Here is a 22,581-nt window from a genome sequence, read left to right on the forward strand (position 1 = left end):
TGTGTTTACTCCTTTCCAGGTCTACGTTCGCGACGCCGCAAGGAGAAGCGTGATCGCGCCAGAGAGAAACGAGAGAAGGGACATGAGGAGTACATACCACGGGAGCGTGATGCCTTGGCTGCCCTCGGCTTGGAGGAGATTCAGTATGGCAATTGGGCCAAATCTGAGTGCTTCAAGGTGGAAAAGGGTCTGCTTTCCTTTGGGTAAGTCCAAACTAGAACGAGAAAAGAACTTCGACGAGTGTGGCTTGGCTGGGGTTCTGGCATAAAAGAATCAATCAAAGGATATTTATTTATGTTTTAAAAATCAGAGACGCGCATACGTCGGCGCATTAGATTGTTGAGCTTCATGTTTAGGATGTAGATCTTGCGTTGGAGCATCTTCTCCTCCTTCTCGAGTACGAGTGCCTCCTCCTTGCGTTCGATATACTCGCTGACACTGGGCGCCTCATACTCCTGCAGCTGGGCGCGCAACTCGTCGAGGGTCACCGAGTCCTTGTCGTTGTGCAGCTCAACGATGGCCACTTCCTTTTCCAGCTTGGAAATGGCACGAGCCACCTCCTCGGTGCGATTGTGTACCGTACGCATCTCGGACTCTAGGTTCATCATGGCCTGCTTCTCCTCGGTCATGGCCAGTGAGGTCTTGCCCGTGACGCCCTTCAGTCCCGCCATGTGAATGTTCTTCTCCTCCAGCTGATTGATTAGCTCCGTGCGCTTGATGATCAGCTTCTCAAAGTCGACGGCCGTGAGGATTCCACTTAGATCCGACTTGGTGATGAGATCAGCACGATGCTGCTGGCACGTCTCCTGCAGCGAGACAATCGTTAGCTTCATGGTGCCGAGCAGTGCGCGGGCATTCTTGAACCAATTGCTGGTGAATTTGCGCAGTTTTCGTTCGATTTGTCGCTCTGTGGCCGACTCCAGGAAGGCCACATCGTTCTCGTCGCGCAGAAAGTGCAACATGAAGTTGTTCTCCGTCTCCATGGTCTCCTCGCTGCGTGCACGCAGCTCTTCGATCTTGGCACGCAGCTGCTTCACCTCCAGCATGGCTGCGGAAGACACATTGGAGTTGCATTTAAAGGAAAAGATTATCAGTTTTACCATTCCTTTCGATGTCCACCACACGCTTCTCCACTTCGGCAGCCCTTTTCTCGGCCATCTCTGCCTTGGCCTTGAAGTTCAGTTTGTATTCCGTGCCGCGACGCCTGTCGGTTGCAGTGGGCGACAAGGACGCCAGATGAGACGTGGAGAGGGGTATGGAACGCTTGGAGCTCGACTGCCGGCTGCTCATTCGCTGACTGCCATGGAACGAGGCACGCTGCTTGTTCTGGAAACGTTTCAGTATCGAAGTGCGACGCTGTCGCAGTCCAATCAATAGCTTTGGATCATTCTTCTCCAGGAACTCGACCATAATGTAATTCTCCAGCTTCATGGTGGCCACATCGTTGTGTATTTGCTCGATGGTCCGCAGCATGTCCATGGCATCGAAGGTGGCCAACCGCGAGTCACGCTCCTCGGGCGTATATTTGCGATATTCCTCCAAATAATATTTGTACATAATGGCCGAAATGTCCAAGTCCTGCGGCGGCACAAACTCCTGGTGTAGCGCTGCCTTGCTGAGATGCGACTTAAGATCGGACTTGCGGCTCATCGACACATCCGTCTTCAAACTGTGCGGCGTGGTACTCATCTTGGGTGTTGTTCGGTCTACTTAATAATAGTGCAGAAATATATAGATTAAGATTTAAATTTTTTTGATGTATTCAGAAAGTTGTGCAGGAAAATAATGGATAACTAGATTAGTAAGGGGAAATATTTTGATATAAGAACAATATGATAGATGGATGATTTATAGACTGAAGAATCCCAGCTTTACCGACAGAACTTTCATCATTTATTTAAGCTGAAATACTAATTTCGTATGCGTTCTTTTTTGCAGTTGGGGCCGCTGGTCAGAGCTCCTGGAATTGGGTTCATTCAAGCGCGGCTGGCGTGACATTGATGTTGAGGATTGTGCACGCATAATTGTAAGTATTACAAACCACAAACAGTTTAATCACTTAAGGACTTTATGGACTGCCTCTTAATGATGACCAAGCTATGCTAATATTGAGAGAACTTTAGGTTTTCGCTGAGTAAAAACACAACTTCTCAACCTGCTGAAAGAAACCAAACCATCGAAACTTATAATAAACCAAGAACATCACAAGTCTAACCTCTACTCTTCCATTCCACTTGCAGCTCCTCTACTGCCTGCAGGTGTACAAGGGCGACGAGAAGATCAAGACATTCATTTGGGATCTCATAACGCCCACGGAGGATGGTGAGGTGCAGAAGATCAGCAGGGATCATAGTGGCCTACACAATTTGGTGCCACGAGGTAGGAATGCCAAAGGTATGGTCAAATATACATTCACGCACACTCCCCAACTGCTGCACGGACGCCTAGAGTTATCCACGAACAAAACAACGCATCAAATAATTGTACAAAAACAAATCCTACACACCTCTATAAATGTATATCTTCCATATATAACTTTGGACTCTTTGGACTACCTAATTATATTGGTTAAACCTTCGCAAAGTCTACTTCTATAAAATCTAAAGAATTTAATACAAGTCCGAAAGGTATCCTCCATTTTTGTGTAGTGATGTTTTGGGTCTGTGTACTACTGCCCCCCTTCTGCTTCCTGGCCCTCCTCTGGTGCCCTCCTATTGTATAACTCTCACTTCAAATCAAATTCTCTTGACTCGGACCACGACTTACTTTGAGTATTTTTACTCTCAACGACTCGACCGACCATTGACGAACCAAGGAAAAAAGTGTGTGTATATTTTGTTGCCATGCAATTACTATATTTAAATATTGTACATAAATATATTCATCAACTAATATTTAAACACATAATATTGTAAAATATTCATATTAATTTATATTGTAAAAAACTTCTCATTGCTTATTGATTTATTTTTGCATATTTGATTAGAAAATGTAATAGGAAATGCTAAGTATACTTAATATAATTTTGAGGGCTGTTAGGAACGTATAGGATCGACTTTTCGACTGTAGTTTTCAATTCAATTTAAATTCAATCATTAGGCTGATGTCCTTAAAGTTGTAGAAGATTCATAAAATAACCAAAAAGCATTCTCAGGAATGATACATCACAGCTATACTTTTTTTTGAGGTACTCTCTACAAGATTATTCGTTTTCCGAAAGCAAAGGCTCCCATTTACATATATAATAGATCAATCTTTGATAAAATAACAGTAAGGGAAACTCAAAACAATTATCCATAATCTGTTGTTGCATTACATAAGGTAATGCTTTTAGTTTTCTGAAGAAATAATCTTAAATTACAACCCAAAATCATCAACAAACGTTGATAAATGTCAATTAACGTCACTGCTATGAGGCCACTATGGAAATTGCAACCCATTTAAAGTGTTTTGGCTAGTATTTTGTAATGAAAATTAGAAACCTAACTTCGTTTAATAGAAGATGGCCAAAATCCATTGTAAATATTCATTAAAATGCGTTGCATTTGTAACCAATTTTGAAGTGATCGAAGATCAAGTAGAACTGCAAACTTATTCGCATTCATTAAACGCACAACAATCGAGCTGCCTTCAGTCGAATGCAAAACGATTGAGGACAGCTCGAAGGAGTCGAAGAAAATCCGCTAACACCATCCATACAAATGCTTGCCTTACAGGACGCAATGGTGGAAAGTCGAATAAGGAAACTGGCAGCTCAACCCCGGCACCGGGCACTGCGTCGGGCAGCAATAGTGGCAACACAACCCCAGCCCACAAGTCGAGTGCGCTGGAAGGAAGTGGAGACAAGGATGGACTTGGCGGTGGAGGAGTCAGTGCCAGTGCTGTGGCCGCAGCGGTTGCCACGCCCATGAGCATCCATGATCCGAATCACTGGAGCAAGAAGGAGAAGTACGATGCGGATGCATACCTCGAGGGCGCCTACAAGAAGCATTTGGGCAGACACGCCAATAAGTGAGTCACGTGTGGAATCGAATTTGTGCAGTTAACACCACTCCCCCCGTTCGGAGCAGCAGGAACAGCCTTTTACTAACACTCTCTATCCATACTCTTCTCCCTTCTCTTTCGCCTCTCCTTCTCGTTTTGTGTTTCGTTTATTGAATGTTCTTTTTCACAGGGTTTTGCTGCGCGTGCGAATGCTCTACTACATACAGCACGAGGTGATTGGTGAATTTGTTCAGCAGATCAAGGACAACACTCCGATCAGGTAGGAATGGTGCTTTAATCGAAACTCGCTCTCCTCTCAGCTTTCATCATACATCTTGTTTGTTGTTGATTGATTGATTGATTGACTGACTGATTGCTGGAGCGTGTTACATAATTAATTCATTTTTTATTGAATCTTTTATTATTTGTATTTGTATAGAGAATTTCTTTTTCTATTTATATACTAAAAATGCCAATTTGTCAATTGTTTTGATTATTAAATGTGTTGTAAATTAGTTTGCTTGAACTTTTTGAACAGCTGAAAAGAACTCTTATGGAATCCGTAATGGTTCCTGCAGCTGCACTAAAGTTCCAGCGAATTACAGCTCTGACTATTGCTCCAACTTAAGCTCTCTCTCTCTCCATAGTTCTCTATTTAACTGTAATTTCTCTCTCTCTCTGTCAATGTATTGTTCGATCGCTCGCTCTCGCTTGTCCATTAATGCCAAACAAATTAACTGCAAACATTCACACACAACTCTACATACATACAAACATGCTTATATGTATTTCTCATGTCTAACACACATTCCTTTTATGTACAGTACTAATTGGTTATGTGAGAAATCTGCCTAAATCCTAATGAAAATATTCAGCAATCTGTTTTTTTTTCGATATTCCCTTTCGATAACCGATTAAATATTAATCTAAAATATCCTATTTTGCGATAAACTTTTTCACGTTTCACATAACCTTTTATATCTACTGTACACGCATAAATACAACACTTTCAAACACATTTTGCCAACTTATCTTTGGCGCACATTCGTCGTTCACTTCTACCTATCGCTGTGTGTTTTTTGTGTGTATTTTTGTATTGCTTGTCAACTCGAATTTGTTTAACCAACCGAAAAATATTTAATTGATTTCATTATGAATATCTGTACAAACCCCGTACGGTACTACCGACAAAACTGCAGCAGTACGAAAGCCAAGCAGCAGCTGGCACTCCATATGGAAAGGTAATGTCCCCCGAAACCGCCATACATCGATCGCCCATCGTTCGCTCTCTCGCACGCACGCACGCATCGCAACACGCTCGCTATTTCGCTCGCTCCTCCATCCAAGCAGGCGAATAGGGATATCCACGCTACTACTCCCACTCTGTCTCTCTTTCTCATATACTCCTCGTACAGTCGTGCAGTCGTCCTCATCTGCAAAGAAAAATCAAAAGAAAAAATTTAACAAAATTAAATTTTTACATTTTATAAAAATAATTAAATTTGTATATTTTTTGTACTTGAAACAAAATTCCAAATTCCACAAAAATGGCAAAACCAAAAACGAAGTATAAGAAAACGTTGAAGAATTAAGGATAAGCATTTTGAGTTATGCTTTCGTATTGAATTTCTCTCGCATTTTGTAGTGGTAAAAATCTGTAGTGCAAATTGGCTATTAACAATATTATTATTTTTTATTACATTCTGTTTTATTTTTTTTTTTATATTTTATCATTTTTTCTTTACTTTTTTGATTTTATTTTGTTTTATTTATCATACAAACAAACAAAAAATTATTTAACTTGAAAAAATTGAAAACTTGTACTAAAAAACTGCATTTCTTTTTGCGCATTTCTCAAATCTTACGCTCTCCCTCCCTCCACTGTCGTATCGTATCAAAAACACATTTGAATCGAAACGTTTATCGAACGCAATCGAATGTCTATCGAACACGAACGAATGAATCATGTAGCGAGCTCCCCATTCGCCCGCCGCCAACGCCAGATCAAGTGCCATCCTCATGGTGGAATCCCATTTGTTGTGATAAGAGTCTATTGGTCGGAACCTACAAGCATGGCTGTGAAATGTATCGTCAAATGCGCGCCGATCCCAATCTGTGCTTTGTCACCCATGTGGGCGCTGGTGCCGGTGACGACTTGGCCGTCACGAATTTGCCGATGTAAGTGCTCATGAAAAACAAAAAATTGAAACAAAAGTAGTTAGCATAGCCATAAATACCCTCCATAAATACCATTAAGTAATCCCCTCCCGCATAAGCCACATACTATACTAAAACTAGAGATAATCCAATACCCCCCATACTACATGCTCAGACTCTGACCAGATGTCAACGAGAAGGATAAGGATGCAAAGAAAATGCTTAAGTCATTCGTTACCATTTGCACAATTACCACTCACACACACACAAGCATAAATCATTCAAAATACATTTCTTTAAATGCGTAAATTAAAATAGGAACCCATTTGCGATAAATAATTATAAAAAGTGTAAAAAAACGTTAAAGTCTGATCATCAGCGTTCACAAAAGCTTTCAAAACTGTTCGAAATCGTTGCGCAGGAAAGATTTTGATAGCTGTATTCGATTGTCTTAGAACTCAGAAGAAATTAAAGCATAGCATGGTCCCACTTAACATGCTCTTTCCATCCTCCTGGTCACTCTCACGTGCACACACATTGAAGCATTGTCGCATTGTCGCATTGAAGCCAGCCATTGCCATTCACTGAATGTGTGGAGTGTGCTGTGTGTGAGTGTCTCTTGAATTTTCTCTCAGTTCTTAAGCAAATCTTTATGTGGCATGTGCCCTCCGACCCAAAAGCAAAGTCTCTTATATATTTATGTACATACACCTGTGTTCAATCATTTAAATCTTTGATTAATCTCTTGTGTGATTTCTTGAACAGAATCGAAGACGATGCAAATTCGAAGCACGATGACGGCGACGAGGTGGACGATGATGGGACGACAACGACCAAAGATTCGGACTCCACAAAGTTGACGGGCGGCGACAACAAGGACTCGCTCGATCCGGAGCGTCCCAGTTCGTCGGGTAAGACCATCAGCAGCAGTAGCAGCAGCGGCGATGGAAACGGCACGGAAGCGGCCACCAAAGCTAAAGCTAAAGCGAATGCTAATGCCAGCAGCGACCTGGAATCGTCGTCGTCTGGCCCGACTGAGGGCAATGGCAGCGCCGTCGAGGCGATCGCCGATCCGCAGCCAGCTGAAGCACTCCCAGAATCGGCAGACCAAGATCAAGAAACGAAAAGCACTAAAGATAAGGCTAAGAGCGAGGTGCCATCCGGTGAGGCAGTCGGAGCTTCCAGCTCCACCACGGGCGGCAACACATCCTCCTCCTCCTCGACACCTGAAGCTGACTCCAGTTCGGTGGAGGCAGGAGGAGATGCTGCTGCGAGTGGGGTGGAAGCGATGATTGTCGACTCTGGAGAGGTGACCAGCGCATTGGACACTGAAATGGAAACAAAGACAAAGAACCAAAAGAAAATCAATGGCGAGGAGGCTTCTACGACAGCTGCTGCTGGAGGCGCCGCCGAGGATGCCGCTGCCATTGCTCTGGCCGATGCTGCCAGCTCACCCGAATCATGCACTAACGCTACCACAAATATCACCACCACCACCACCACTACTACTACTACTACTTCCATAACCAATCCATCCAACACCACCACCACAACCACAACCACCTCGGCGTCTGCAGCGGCGACGGCCAATTCAAACACCGAAAATGCTAACTCCAACTCAAATTTAGGCCTGGACGAGGAGGAGAGTGTCGCTGGTAGTTATCCACCGACAGTGGCCGCTGTCGAAGATGCCACCACCATGTGGCCATCGATGCAGGATCTTAATACGCGCCTCCGGCGCGTCATCACCGCTTACCAGCGCAACTACAAGAAGGAAGAGCTCAAGCAGCAGCAAAAGGCCAAGGTTAGTCCCAGCAAAATATTACTCCCTCAATCACAACCAAAACCCCACCATCTGTACCACCAAACACCAATCTTCATTTATATTCACGCAACTCACGATTATTTTGTCACCTCTCTGTCTTCCAATTATTCAACGAAACTTGGTTTCTAACCAAGGCAGAAATGTTATTCAAAAACCATTTTGTGTTTGGCTCTGAGGCTAAAAAAATTTGTGTGTGGATTAACTGTATAATATTTGGCTTTTAATGTATATTTTATACAATACAGTGCGTTTTGGAGGCATTAGTTGTTCGATAAAAGGGTTTAATTCAACCCTTCAACATGTTTAACGATTAATCATCTAATTCTATCGAAGATATCTAACGCAATCAAATTTAGCGGAAAAGCTCGATCGCTTTAAGATATTTGAGCGTTGACTCTATTGAAATTTAAATAACTCTTAAACGGAATCTTTTCGAATTCTTTAAAAGTGTTTTAAGAACCTAAAAATGATTTCCCACATGATCATTCTTGCCTACAAATTTCCTCACCTAACACACATTCAGAACACCTTTTAGTCCACTTTTCACTTGATTTTTTGTTTGTTTTTTCACCCGTTACTATTTGTTTAATCATTAAAATTGTCGTAGTGTCCAGTGTTGAAATGTACGTAGTTTTGTTGCTTAGCTGTTGGCCCGTAGCTTAGTTTTTGCGAACTGTACACCGTAGTTTAAAAGTAGAACAGAACGGAACAGAAGAGAACAGACGAAAGACAGACGAGACTTGCACGAGACAGAAGACTGAAAGACCCAAATCGAGAACCAACAACCGAGAACCGAATCCGTAATCCCAAAACTAAAGAATTGAAACAGCCAACAGCTGATTAACAAAACTATGTACCAGCTGGAAGATGCATCTATCCTGAAGGATGCATCAATCAGTCCATTGCCTTATCAGACATCAATTCATTGCCCAAACCAAACAAAAAACCCCCCAGCATATCATCCAGAATTCTCTGATTTCTCATCCATCTCTCCCTCATCTGTGACTCTCATGATTCTTGTTCTTGTTGTTAATTGAGTTCTTACCACAAAAACCCCAACCTCTCTCTCTCTCTCTCTCCCTCTCTGTGTCTGTCCCTTTGCCCCACAGCTACAGGCATTGGTCTCGTCAACGCCACCGCTATCGGTGCCCACAACGCCTACCCTTCAGTCCATGCAAATGCAAATGCAGGGCGGTAGTAGCAACACCGGCTCCTCCGTCGGTGGCACCAATTCGAGTGGCATGGGCAGTGGGTCGAACAGCCAGCTGCAACAGCAACTCGATCCGAGTGGACGCAGCCTTCAGGCACTGATGCAATCGCAGGGCGCCAGCACATCGGCAGCGGCGGCCGCTGCAGCAGCCGCAGCCGCTGGCGGCTCAGCGGGCGGATCGGGGTCGACGGGCGGCGGCCACGGAATGGGACAGCAGAGCGGCGGATCGTCGGTGCCGGCGATGCCCACCGCCGCCGATATCAGCCTAATGTTGAGCATCCTCAACACCACCGACGTCAGCCAGTTGGCCAATTTGGATATCAATAAGCTGGCCATGTACCTCGTCAGCATGAACAATGTACGCTAGTGATGAGTACCACACATTATACTATATTTATTATACACAATATAACCCCGACATTCATTCAATCCACCCCCTTTGCCCAGCCAATCAACCCCCTACTCACCCACTTAATTGACCGAAAACACTCCCTCTCTGATACTCTTTCGAGGGGTGTAATGGACCATGAACAGTCCTTTAACCTTCCCTTCCCCGCCCCCATTGGAAGACTGTAACCCACACACTGACACGAAACCAAACATCACGTCACGCCACACAACAAATGCCGTTCTTCCTATCTAACATAACCCAAAACACCACTTGTACAAATTGAATACTAACCTGCATGAATCATCGAAATAAGTAAACATCTACCAACAACTAAGGGTATAACTATGATCGGTAACTAACATGATTACTTTCACATATATACATATAATTTTCTATTGATTATAGTCGATATTTCTATCGAGAAATGTCTATAAATACTTACTATGGGCTAGTATTTGGTAGGATACTGGATATATTTGGAAGGAAAGATGTCTTAGTATTCCATAAATTACAATCCTTTATCGAATCATTGAACGATTTATCAACGATCGTCACAATTAGATTGTCGCCTCAGAACTTTTTGGGCTTGAACTCCATAGTGGGTAATTGGGAAAATGGACATCTTGAAAGTGGCATCGAAATTCAAAAATTAATCAATTAATCGAAGTACAATTATTTTTATAATTAATTTCCAATTGTTTGCAATCCGTTCTCTGACTTACCATTTTCAAAGCTTAAGAACCCATAGTTTATGTTGAACAGAAGTGGCGCTCAATTCCCTATTTTGCAACTATCCCAAAAAAAAGCGCATCATTGTTACTAGAAATTTCAAATCAGCGTTGCAAATTAGTCGATAACTCGATTCATCAAATTGTAATTATTTTTGCTTCCCTTTCGATACACAAACCCACCCAACCCATACTTGAGAATATCGACAAATCTTTTTAGTGGAAAACGAATGCTGGGAGCCATGTCGAAAAGCCAACCCAACAAAAGAAAAGGTTGAAATCTGACTAAATAAAAAGTAAATTTGACAACCGCCCATCCCCACCCATCAACACCAACTCCTCTGAGGTGTAATGTGGTGAAGTGAGGTGTGGGTGGGCGCTGCCGGCGGTCTGTCACCTCCGTCTATGAGTGCCTCTCTGTTTCGTTGTGTTCGTGTCTCTTGCCGAATGTACAAACAAAAGTGAACGATGACAAGAACCGAAGTCTCGACTAACTTCGGTAGAAAGGCCACAAAAAGCAGAGGTAGAGCAAAAGCAGCCACAGAGGGAGAGCGCAAATACACTTATGCTTAATTTATGCAAAATAAAAGAAATACATACACTCGAAACTTGAACCCGAAATGGTGCACACGACCGTTGCTCAGATTATGCTCGGAAGTCAGTCGCTTCTCTCCCTTAACACCCCGCCCCACTCCACTGCCAACTCTCTCCTTCCCAACCAGCAGATGCTTCGCGAATGAGCAGCCAAAGCGGAGAAAATGTCAAACCACTTTGCACACAGCAAAACACCCTACCTCTACCCCCGCATCTTCAGCAACCCATTCCATCCCACCCTCCGCTGTTTCCTAGTTGTGTTGTGTTGTACAAACCGTTGCTTTCGTTTCCTTTTGGGGCTAGCAACTGCCAACAAACAGTGGAGCCCACCATGTATTGGCCGAAAGGCTTGGGTCAAATTATGAGCGCAGAGTCAATTGTACAACCTGACGCGACGGCTTACCACTGTAGTGGAGAGTAGCCGACACGATGGGCAACCACGACGACGACGACGACGACGACGGCGACGGCGCCGAAGCTGCCGCCATTATCAAAAGGCACAGCGAGCCATCAATCAAACCTACAACAAAACCAAGAACAACAGCACTAAGAGTAAGAAAAGAAGAAGAGCAGTCGCAGCACGCAGCAAGAAGAGCAAATCCAGCTCTTGGAATACCCTCTAGGGGAATATAGTTTCTTTGAGCAGATGTTGGCAAAGCAGAAAGAAGGTTAATTTGTATGCAAAAATAGAGGAGCAAATATCGGTCGAAAACCAATGATAATCCAAATTATAGTTCCAGTTCGATTTTCTTGGAAATATTTAATTAACATCGAATTACCACATCATATAAAGTATAGATAGTGTATATGAGCTTCGACTCCGAAGCTGGCATTCCTTTCCTGCTGCTCTTATTCTTGCCATGCTATTGCTGTTGTTGTTCCTGTTGTTGTATTGACGAAGTGAAGTTCTTCTTTGGTGACGATGATTGTTGCGGCGGCGTTGGTGGACGACGACGACGACTACGTCTGGTCGTTGAGTATTCGATATCGGGTGGTTTCTGCTTGCCTGCCGCCTAGCTACACGTTTGGCTTGGCTGTACTTACCGCCGCCACTGCCTGCCCCTGCATGTGTATTAGTTTTCCATGCGAGTGTCTCTCTCTCACTCTCTCTGTGTGCGAGTGTAATTTTACATTTTCTGGATTTATCCAATGTTTAATTTTTTTTTCGTGTGCGCCCACCCAAAAGGCAGCGGATGAGGCTGTGCTACTCTCTTTTGCTCTCACGAACTGAATTATTGAGAGGAATATGTGACTTGGGGTCTGGCTCTGAGTGTGTGTGTGGTGACGGTGACCTGTTCCTGTTTCTGTCTCCGTTTCGGTTTCTGTTCCGTTCCTGTTCTGCATGCCCCAGCCGCAGGCGTTTCGATAAAGCAGCCTAATTGTGCTCATTTGAGCTCCCATCTTCATCTCCCTTCCACTCGACGTTGCTTGGCTTTTGTTTCGTTATGCTTATTTTTCTTCGCAAAAGGCCTTTCTTCCTTCTCACACTGCAGTCGCAGCTTAAAAGCATTTTTTCTGATTCCTTTTTGCATTTGCAACGTGTATTTAGAACACAGGCATAGATCTCTCTCGCTCTCTTGCTTGAGTGTGATTGAGTTTGCTTGTGTGTGTGTTTGTGTGTGCATGGCTTTGCGTTATTCTTTTTTGTACCAATCTTTGGCTGGAAATGGGGCCCAGCCGAGCCCACCTTCGATTTGCTTGGATGCTTTTGTTGCTGACCGCTGACGCTGCGTCGCTGTTGCTGCTCTGTCGCTGTTGCTGCCATTCGATTTATTATTTTATTAGCATTTGGCGCTGCTGCTGCTGTGCACAGTGGTGCATCTTGGATAAGTATTAATGTATTCATGTTCAATATAATAACTACTAGTTGGTACATGGTCGGGAATTCTGTACTAAAATGTTATTCCAGCAATGCTATGCAACTCATTCCAACCCATGAAATATCCAAGATCAATAACACCATTATGTATATAATTTTTGGAAATGTACCATTTTTGATGATCCCATATGTACTGAATTCTGATTTTCTTCCACTGTGCGCTTGCGCATCACGTGTTGCTGTCGTAGCATCATCTCGTTTGAATGCAGCTGCTGCGTCGGCGCATTTTTCCCTTCTTTCACACCTGTCAGTCGTAAAACATTGTAAAAAGTCGCCGTTGCCTCAGCCGCGGTACCCACTGTGCCGCATGGTCAGTCGTCAGTCTGTCAGTCAGTCCATCAATACGTGTGTCTACCTGCTGCTGCTGCTTCTTTTCTGTTTCTCTCTCTCTTTCTGATTTAGTTTTTGTGTTACGCTTTAGTCAAATTTACGATAGAGAACATGCATCAGACCTCTCCCTCGCGCTGCTCTCGCTGATCATGCATGCATGTGTTGGTGTGAGTAAGTGCATTTGCTGAAGATGTGTCGCCATTGCATCGATTGTGTGGCGATGGTGGTGGATACACAAATATACTTATGCATATAAACGTGTGTGTATCTGTATATCTGTATCTTGCGGATTGATTAATAATCTCGTTCCGTTTCTTGTTTTTTTTTGCTCTGGCTACGTGCTTATCGCACTTTAGTCATGTTTTCATCTTTCGCTTGAGTTTCTCATACTCTTTCTCTGAAAGAGGCAGGGACTCGTGTGCATGTAGATTGCCCAAAGGTCGAATTAATTAAACAATTGCAAAATGCCAATAATCAAACGGGGCAGCCAGGCACACATGCACACTTGTCATACACGGACTTTAAGCGGAATATTTCCAAGAACAGTCACCATTCTTCTGGCACACCCATTGTACCTGCGGCTCTTAATCCATTTTCATGGATTCGCCTTTTTGCCTGATTCTCTCTGTTTGGTTATTATTTCATTTTATCCCTTTTTCCGCCGAGTGCTGTCCTGCGTCTCCTTTCCCCTCCCCTGTCCCGTCATTACCGAACATCAGTCGCAGCCGTCGCTCGCTTCCCCATTCCCATCCCCCATTCTGTCCACCTTCTTCTCTTATGCTCGCTCTTTCGCTCTTTATTCCTCAACAGTGTTTTTGTGGTACATTTGTTTCATTGCTTTGGCGTCTTTTTTTTTGCCGTGTGATATGTTTTATTCCCCCCGCGCATAGCTCCCGCGACCCCATCCAGCGCACACGTGTATGTGTGCAGGCTCTGCCTTCTTTTGCTTACATTACACAGTTGACACAATGCGGTGCTTGCTGCCGCTTTGCCTCCTCATTCTTCAACTCGTCCATCCAGTGCACACACTCACTCACTCACACTTATGCTCGCTGGCTCTCTCTTGGTTTCTTCTCTCCCTCTGGCTTGGCTCTCTCGCTGCTTTCGGCTCTCACTCAGGCTTGCTATTGCTCTCTCTATCTCTCTCGTCCGCTCTGGCTGTTGCAAGTGACGCTTGCCGCTCATTCACCTCAGACTCAGACGACAGGCTTGTGCCTGCCTGCTTGCTGCCCATCTCATTCATATTCACATTCACCCAAAACGGCGTTTGGCTTAATCTCACGATTGTTTGGTTTTTCTGCTCTGCTCTCCTCTCACTCAATACTTTCGAGTCTGGCTAGCTGCTAGCGGTGCTGCGGCGGCGGCGGCGACTGCGGCTCTCTGTATCTGTATCTGGCTCTTGGCTTGGTTTTGGCTGATTCGCATTCGATTTTAGCTGCCGCTGTCGCTGCTTCCGTGCGCGTACGCGCCTTGATGTGACTGTATGGTTGTTTATGTGTGCCTGTGTGTGTCTGTGTGTGAGAAGTGTTTCTTGTATTTGAGTCCGCAATGCGCTCGCTCATTATTTGTTTGAGCGCCGCGGTGTAAAGTTGTAAAAAGTCCAAGTGCTCGTCCGTGGAGGAACGGCGGTAAACGAGAACGAAACGGAACGCGAACGCAAAACTCTTCTTGTCTCTGTCCTTTGCATATGTGTGTTCGTTCCCATAAGTGTGTGTGTGTGTGTGTTTACGGGCGAGAGAGATATAATAATCATAATAATCAAACGGAATGGAATAATGTAATTGACAACGTGCCCTCTCTCGATAGTCCATAGTTGTCTCCTCGAAACGAATTGAATGATAATTAGTGCTTAATTAAAATCAATAATCATGACGAGACCATAAAATCAAGCAAAACCACATTCGATATCAATTCTCCTTGTGATACTTGTGATATAGTCGGTGTCCGTACAAAATGGAGGTTATTAAACCCATGGACTTTAGCAGCTTCTCTGCGTTTTGCGAGCATCTCAACAAATCTTCTGTGGCATCAGCATCGGCAGCAGTTGCAACAGCCACTGCAACAGCAACAACAACTACTACGGTTCCCTGTCTGAACAATGGAAATGGCATTTATTTGGAGGTAAAGCGGAATGACAATTTATTGCATGGGGCATCTTCTCTCTGTCTCGCTTAATTAGAAAGAGAATGCAAAGGGCAATGGAAACTGGGAGTTGGGAACGGTGAAAAAAGTGTAACGGAGCAAGCAAACAATAAGTTTATGCCTATGGCGCTTTCAAGGAGTGTGAGGGGGAAGTGTGAGGGGGAAGTGTGAAGGAGCAGAAAGGAGCATGTGTGTAACACCAGCTTACGTACATGCCAAGGAAGGAAGAAGACAACCAAACTTACACTCACTCAATAACATGTATACACCTCCCCCTCTAGCACTAGCAATTCGCTCATTTAAATTCGTTTTTCCCCTTAAGCCTACCACTCCCTACCGCCCAACCATACCTCTACCGCTGCCTCTCTAACGATTCTCATACGGCCAGTTCCAGTTCCAAGTCAAAGTCGAAGTCGAAGTCAAGCCGCCATCGTTTTCGTTTCCCCACTAATAATCATAATCAATCGCTCGCACTTGTAGTATCGTGTAAATGCAGAAGACGACGGCGACGAGCGACAACGACTGCGATATATAACGGTTGGTGGGGGGCGAGCAGTGTGTGTGCGCGCAAGCGAGACGCAGATAGTTAGGCGAAGAGGGTCTCCGAGAGTCTCTTTATCTGGCTCTGCGCTTTGTCGTTTGTTTTTGTTTGTCCCCCTTTTTGGATTTCGTTCCTCCTGTTCATTCGTTGGCGGCTGGCTCTGCCAAGGAGTGTGGAATGGATACGTGGAGAGGCAGAATGGATAGGTGGGTGGTGGTGGGCTGGGTAGGGGGAATTTGTTGTAGTAAAAAAGCCGTTAGCTGTATAAACAGAAACAGGCGAACAGGGTTGCCAGCCCGTGCGCCATACTTGGCATCCTTTTGGAGCAGCAGCAGTAGCAGAACCAGAAGGAGACCCAAACACAAACACAAACATGTGTACATAAACTATCAAACAAACACTTGAACATGCAAAGACGAAACCACAGTGGAACTTGGCTATGAAGAAACATACAAAATACTTGATCTTTTCTATTGAAATCTTTGCATTAGGGTCACTGTTGCCGATCCGGAAGTTTCCATTTAGAAATTGCACAAAGTAGAATTTGCCATAGTCTGTATTTATTTGATCTCACATTATTTCTGGCTAAACAAATATTTCGTAACATAAGGTCGTCTTGGGGGAAGTATCACTGTAACGCCTGTTTCTGTTTTGGCTTGCATTTAGTTGTGGCTTTGATTTCACATTAGTTGAGATGGGCACACATTTACCAGCCAGCCAGCAGCCGCAGTATCAGCAACAACCTGGCAACACTTGCCCAGTGCTCTTTCTCACACTCGCGGGCTCTGCTCTCCCTTACGACATTTGTATACGTAGTTTCTCGTTCCGGTGTCTGTTAAGGAGTGAAGAGTAGGGGAGACATTACTCTTTGGACTTTGGAGAAAGAGCGGACGGTGGAGCTCCTTTTGCTATTTTGTGTATTGCGATGCTACTCACTTTTCCTGGGCACCCATTATTATCATAACTAACTAGGAGAAGACGACACGTACACGTTTACGAGTATGCTTATATATGTGTATGTATTGTATAGAGGAGACCCCTCTTAACTGTGTTTGTGTGCTGGAGAGTCGTCGCTCCTTTACGGATTGTGTGGGGCGGCGGCAGACCCGTGCAATTGGTCTCGCAGGATTCATTTGTTTGTCTCCGGGTGTGTTTGTGTGTGTGCACGCCATTGCTGCCTCTTGCCTCGTGCTCATGGCTGCGTCGCCTTTTGCCCTGTGCCCTCTGTCCTCGCGCTGCCCCGTTAGAGCAGAGCCAAAGCCAAAGCGGAGCGTTATTAGGGGTGTAAAATGGATTTTTTACTTTTATTATTATGATTTTATTGTATTTCCAGTTTCAGTTTGTTCGTATTTAGCCATCGTCGCACGTTCTCATTCTCTCTCTTCCATTGTCTCTGTGTTCTGCACTGTTCTGCTGCTCTCTGTTGTGTGCAATCTCCTCTCTCATTTTCATTCTCCACCTTTTGCTTTTGGGCTTGCCATTCGCATTTTGTTTTTGCGTTTTCGCAAAAATTGTAATTCAAAAGCCAGGCGGCTGCAGTCACAGAAGGGAGGGATACACCGAAGGAGGGCATAGATGATGGTGATGAGTGTGTCTGCCTGAGCCCAGGAAGGAACACCCTACACACCACTGACACCACCAACAGCAGTAGCAACAGCAGCAGCAGCACCACCACCAGTAGAAGCAGCACCCACCCCTCTGGGGTTCTGGTCGCATTACGTGAGGGGCTGCGGCGGCGACGGCGGATAGAAGGGTTCTGTTAGGTTCGGTTCCTGGTGGACGACGACGCTTTTTAATTCCTTTTTCTTCTTTTGCCTTCGAAATTGTGTAAATATTCGTAATGAATTTGCACTTGCAAAATGTACATATCACATCCGGATGGATACGTCGCTGGTGGGTGGCGGGCGGGGTTGTGGTGCTGTTTCCAAGCGAGAATGTGTGTGTGTGCGATAGAGGAGGGGGGCACAATAATTTATCCACTGCATGGCTTGGCTTACACGTTGCACGCCAACGGTGGGATAATTGCATGGAATTGTGACGATTGTTTTTTGCATAGATAATACCCTTCACTTGTACACATACATATGAGACAATCCAATTTGATAAACTTATTGAGACTTATTGAGAACTGAGGGGAATTGAATTGATTGAAATGGAACAATAGTTTATTACTTTTGTATAATTTATTGTACCTAAAAGATATGGAACCCTCAATTTACTACTATAATTTACCACCTATTTCAAGGTGGAAAATACAAATATGTTTTACAACCTGGAAAAAAATTAATTGTGTTAACACTTACCTGTTAGTATTGTGAGGACTCCAATGCCCCCAAAAGCACTATAGGGCTAAAGATATTTACATATTTACAGGAGAGTAACTGACTAATATTCTATATAATGGAGAGTAGGAATAAATGGAAAAGTGGGAGCGGAATGCCACTGGATGCACATAAGAGTGAGATCCCGTTAGAGAGCAACATCAGTCTGTATAGTATAGAGTTGTCCCACTCTAGCCACTGGAAGCGGGCCCTGGAAGTGGAAAAGAATGGGAAATGAAAGCTTTCAATCCATTTAATTCTCATATTTTCTCTACTGATTCGATATAATTGCTTACATTTTTTTCAATGGAAAATTGAAAGTGTCGCTTCAGAAAAGCACATTTTAAATGGGAATGGGAATAAATGTCATCATATCAGAGGGTGTCTATAGATAAGGAGAATAATATCTTATCTTTGACTTAAACCTCTAACAAATGAACTGGAATTTGCTTATGTGACGAGTGGCCTAGGCATCCCGACTAATCTATTGAGTCATGGAATGGTTAACAAAGTAAAATTACATCAGTATCTGCCGTACAACTCCCAACATACTACCCATAAACATATGTAAATCCCCTTAAAGTGATTCCAAACTAATCAATTTTTATTCGTTTTCTTTTAGAAAATGGAACGCCAGGGCAAGATGGAAATGGCGGCCAAGGAGCGCGAGGCCCAGCGCCTGCAGCTCATTCCCAAGAAATGGAACCGCCGTGAGGAATACGAGTTCCTGCGCGTTCTCACCGGCTATGGTGTAGATTTGCATATGGCCACACCCATGGGCGGCAGTGGAAGCAGCCTCAGTCCCGACTGGACCAAATTCAAGCAGATGGCCCATCTGGAGCGAAAGAGCGACGAAACGCTGACGGACTACTACAAGGTCTTTGTGGCCATGTGCAAGCGTCAGGCGGGGCTCAAGCTGGTCGAATCTGAGCGCGGACTGGAGGGCATCATCGAGGAGATCGAGAAGGAGCACGCGAAGCTCATACTGGATCGCCTGGAGCTGCTGTCGAAGCTGCGCGAGGTGGCGCGCCATCCGCATCTGGAGGAGCGCCTCAAGATGTGCGCCATGAATGCGGACACACCCGACTGGTGGGAGCCCGGGCGCCACGACAAGGAACTGATTGCGGCAGTGCTCAAGCACGGACTGTACAGGTCGGAGACGTTCATCTTTAATGATCCCAACTTTAGCTTCTGCGAGTCGGAGAAACGCTTCATCCGCGAGTTGGAGGCACAGATTCAGCGCACCATTAAGCTGGAGGCATTCAATGCGGAGAAGGCGGAGAAGCTGGCCGCGGCAGAGAAGGCAGCAGCGGCAGAAGTGGCAGCAGCGGCGGCAGCGGCAGCGGCAACAGCAGCAGCTGCAGCTGCTGTTAAGAACGAGGTGATCGACTTGGACGATGAACTGATGACCGATGAGAGTGTAATCAAAAAGGAGGCTACTCCCGCCACGACACCCGTCAAAGATGAGGTCAAGGCGGAGGAGGAGAGCCCCGAGAAGAAGAAGGAAACACCTGAATCCCCAACGGAAGCTTCCGCCAAGAATAGCGAAGAGGAGGAGGCTGTGCCTGTTGCAACAGAGGCAACGGAAGATGCCTCCAAAATCAAGGATGAAGATGCCATCAAGGCAGAGTCCTCGCCAGAGAAGGAGCCCCTCCTGCCCGCAGCTGAGGAAAAGTCCAGCGAAGCGGAGAAGGATGCTTCTGCTGCAGAAGTCGCAGATGAGTCCAAATCCAGCAATGATAAAATGGAAACGGATGAGCCGATAGCCGAAAATGGAGAGGAGAAAGAGGAGCCGACGGCAACGACATTACCAGAAGTGGAGCCAGAGGATGCATCCACCGAGTCCACATCAGCGGAGGAGAAGAAATCGAAAGCCAGCGAAGAGGCCAAGGAAAACCCCGAAGCCGTGGCAGAAGAATCCTCCAAAATGGAGACTGAAGATGGAGATGTGGCTGCCACGGAGGCGGAGGAGAAGGAGAAGTCTCCTGCAGTGGAATCGTCCCCAAAGAAGGTGGATCTCGCCACCGAAAAGGATGAAGAAAGCGCCGCTGAAGAACCAAAAGGTGATAAATCTCCCTCCAAGGACAAAACCGATGACAAAGAGGAGAAGAAGGCGCCTGCCGAAGAGGCGGAGGCTGCAGTGGAGAAAACGCCCACAGTGGATGCAGCAGAGGCAGCAGCAGAACTTACTGTCACGCCCAAAAAGGCGACTGAGAAGCCACCGAGTGAACAGGAAATCCTGGATCTGGTTGCCGCCGGCGCACCCACCGATCCCGATGACGATGAGGTGATGAAGGAGAAGGAGAAGGCCGTCGAGGAGGAGTGCAAGAAGCAGGCCGCCGAACTGAAGGCCCGCTTCCCCGATCTCGAGGTCATCCAGCCCGCCACGGTGAAGCAGCAGAAGCTCGATAAGCCGAAGCTGGAGATGTGCATGATTCGGTGGTTCAAGGACTTCGCCTTGGAACGTCGCATCGCCCATATTGTCACGTGTGTGGAGGCCAACAAGTGGCCGGTGGACAGCAAGTACAGTGCCTTCGCCAGCTGCAAGGGCACCACCGACCTGAACATCGCCCTGCACGAGTCGATACCCCATCTGATGAACAGCGTGGAGCGTCGCTCGACCACACCCGATGTGATCACCATCACGACGGATCAGGGTGTCACGAAGCATCTGCAGGCATCGCAAATGCAGCAGGTGGCTGCCAGCGGCAGCAGCAGCAGCAACAACAACAGCTCCTCCGCGGGAGGACAAGCCTCGTCGGGCATGGGATCTGGATCCCTGAAGCAATCGACGGCGCCCACGCTGCCGGGTCTCGATGCGAACAGCATCAATGCGGCGGTGGCTGCCGCTGTGGCCGCTGCAGCGGCTGGTGGCAATCCCACATCGCTGTCATCCCTGCTGCCGGGCATGTCCCTGAGTGCAGCAACTGGCTCCTCGGGGTCCAGCAGTGTCGGTGGTGGCTTGAGCGTGCCCAGCGGCATGTCCTCCAGTGCTGGCAAGAAGCGCAAGCGTCACATTGCCATCGATGTGGAGACGGAGCGGGCGAAACTGCACGCCCTGCTCAACAGCTCAACAAGTAAGTCGCAAGTCCTTTCGTTTCTATGTCAGTTTCTTATGCCGTTTCCACATTTCAGTGGCACCCAAAGATTGGGAGAGCGAAATAGCCAATATGGAGGCTTTGACAGGCACTGGCTCTGGACGCGGACGTGGCGGCAGCGGTGGATCCTCCTCGGCCGCGCTGAGTGGCATGCAACCGCCGCCGGCGCATCAACACGCCTCCCTGTCGCGCCAGCAATCGTCGGGACAATTCAGCAAGCCCGCTGTGCCGGCCATGAAGACGCCGCCACCATCCATGGGCGCACCCATGGATCTGTCCTCAAGGTGAGAGTTGCACAGGCAGGCAGACCGCAGACTGAAGAAATAACTAACACAATCCCTTATGCCCTTTCCCTGCAGCAGTCTACCCAAAATGAACATGACGGAAATGCTCAAGTCCGCCTCCAGTGCGGGGGCCATTGATCTGAGCGAAGTGCAGGACTTTTCCATGCCCTCGAAGAAGTCGAGTGTCCATGCGGCGCTCAGCTCTGCCTTCCCCTCGATGGGTGGCAGCAAGAGCAAGCTGGATGATACGCTCAACAAATTGATGAAAAAGAATAATTGCGTAAGTCCTTGGAGAGGGAAAACTCTTCTCTAAATATTAAACCCTTTTTCTGCTCTTCTTCTTTTTTGCAGACCATTGAGGAGCCAGTGATTGGCAAGGAAAAGAAACGCAAGAAGTTGGATGAGATCGTGTTGGGTCTGTCGGCCGCCAAGGAGCAAAAGACATTCCCGGATCCATCGTTGCCGTCCTCGAAGAAGCCACAGATACCGCCGAGTGTCTCGGTGACGCCTGCCAACATGCAATCGTCGTCGAGTCAGCAGCAGCAATCGAATCAGAAACCCTTCACCATCACTGTCACCACAGTGCCCGGAAGTGAGTTTGAGTCTCTGCGCTTTGCTTTCTTACAAATTGGCCCACAAGCGTCATGCGCCACCCACCCATGGAATCCCTCGACTAATCTCTCGATTTCTCTTTTTTCTATCTTGTTTTTGCAGAGTCCAAGGGCGGATCCTCCGGAGGGGGCGGCGGCGGCGGCGCAAGCTCCTCGGGCAGCGGCAGCGGCGGCGGGGGCTTGAGCGCCCTGCAGAACATGGCCATGGGCGGACTGTCGTCAAAGGACAGCCTGAATGCGTTGCTCGCACAGACCATGGCCACCGATCCGCAGACGTTCCTCAAGCAGCAGCAGAAGATGATGCAATTCCTGCCCCCTGCCCAGCGCAAGGCCTACGAGAACATGCTCGCCGAAATGGAGCAGGCGATGAAGCTTAGCTCCAAGTACGCCAACTCCCCACACGACACCAAGGTCAACAAGTGGCTCTCGGACATGACCAGTCCACTGAGCGATCAGCTAAGCATTGACTATGTTGGCGGTGGTGGC

The 22,581-nt window shown here is 46.3% G+C and overlaps 2 protein-coding genes across 2 annotated transcripts in view; one reads left to right on the forward strand and one right to left on the reverse strand.

The window, feature by feature from the left end:
- LOC117902012 overlaps positions 1–22,581 on the forward strand; it is a 47,386-nt gene that overhangs the window by 19,809 nt on the left and 4,996 nt on the right. The window contains 13 exon segments of the mRNA XM_034813060.1: positions 20–203; positions 1,939–2,026; positions 2,241–2,379; positions 3,717–4,011; positions 4,175–4,264; positions 5,956–6,162; positions 6,907–7,945; positions 9,076–9,534; positions 18,725–21,179; positions 21,238–21,484; positions 21,563–21,764; positions 21,836–22,076; positions 22,199–22,581. Coding sequence (XP_034668951.1) covers positions 20–203; positions 1,939–2,026; positions 2,241–2,379; positions 3,717–4,011; positions 4,175–4,264; positions 5,956–6,162; positions 6,907–7,945; positions 9,076–9,534; positions 18,725–21,179; positions 21,238–21,484; positions 21,563–21,764; positions 21,836–22,076; positions 22,199–22,581 — 6,029 coding nt within the window.
- Positions 295–1,709, reverse strand: LOC117902009. The gene is made up of 2 exons (XM_034813057.1): positions 1,101–1,709; positions 295–1,048 (listed from the first exon to the last, which is right to left on the reverse strand). Exons 1-2 carry the CDS (start codon positions 1,687–1,689, stop codon positions 300–302), a joined length of 1,338 nt encoding a protein of 445 aa, XP_034668948.1. The 5' UTR covers positions 1,690–1,709; the 3' UTR covers positions 295–299.

The sequence above is a fragment of the Drosophila subobscura genome, chromosome U (genome assembly GCF_008121235.1).
Source record: "Drosophila subobscura isolate 14011-0131.10 chromosome U, UCBerk_Dsub_1.0, whole genome shotgun sequence".
Taxonomy (NCBI): Eukaryota; Metazoa; Arthropoda; class Insecta; order Diptera; family Drosophilidae; genus Drosophila; species Drosophila subobscura.

Excerpts from the sequence above, each read along its gene's own strand:
- LOC117902009 (XM_034813057.1), bottom strand. The coding sequence starts at position 1,689 with ATGAGTACCACGCCGCACAGTTTGAAGACGGATGTGTCGATGAGCCGC. Across the intron at positions 1,049-1,100 it reads GGTGGACATCGAAAGGAATG|CCATGCTGGAGGTGAAGCAG; the intron begins GTAAAACTGATA and ends TGTCTTCCGCAG.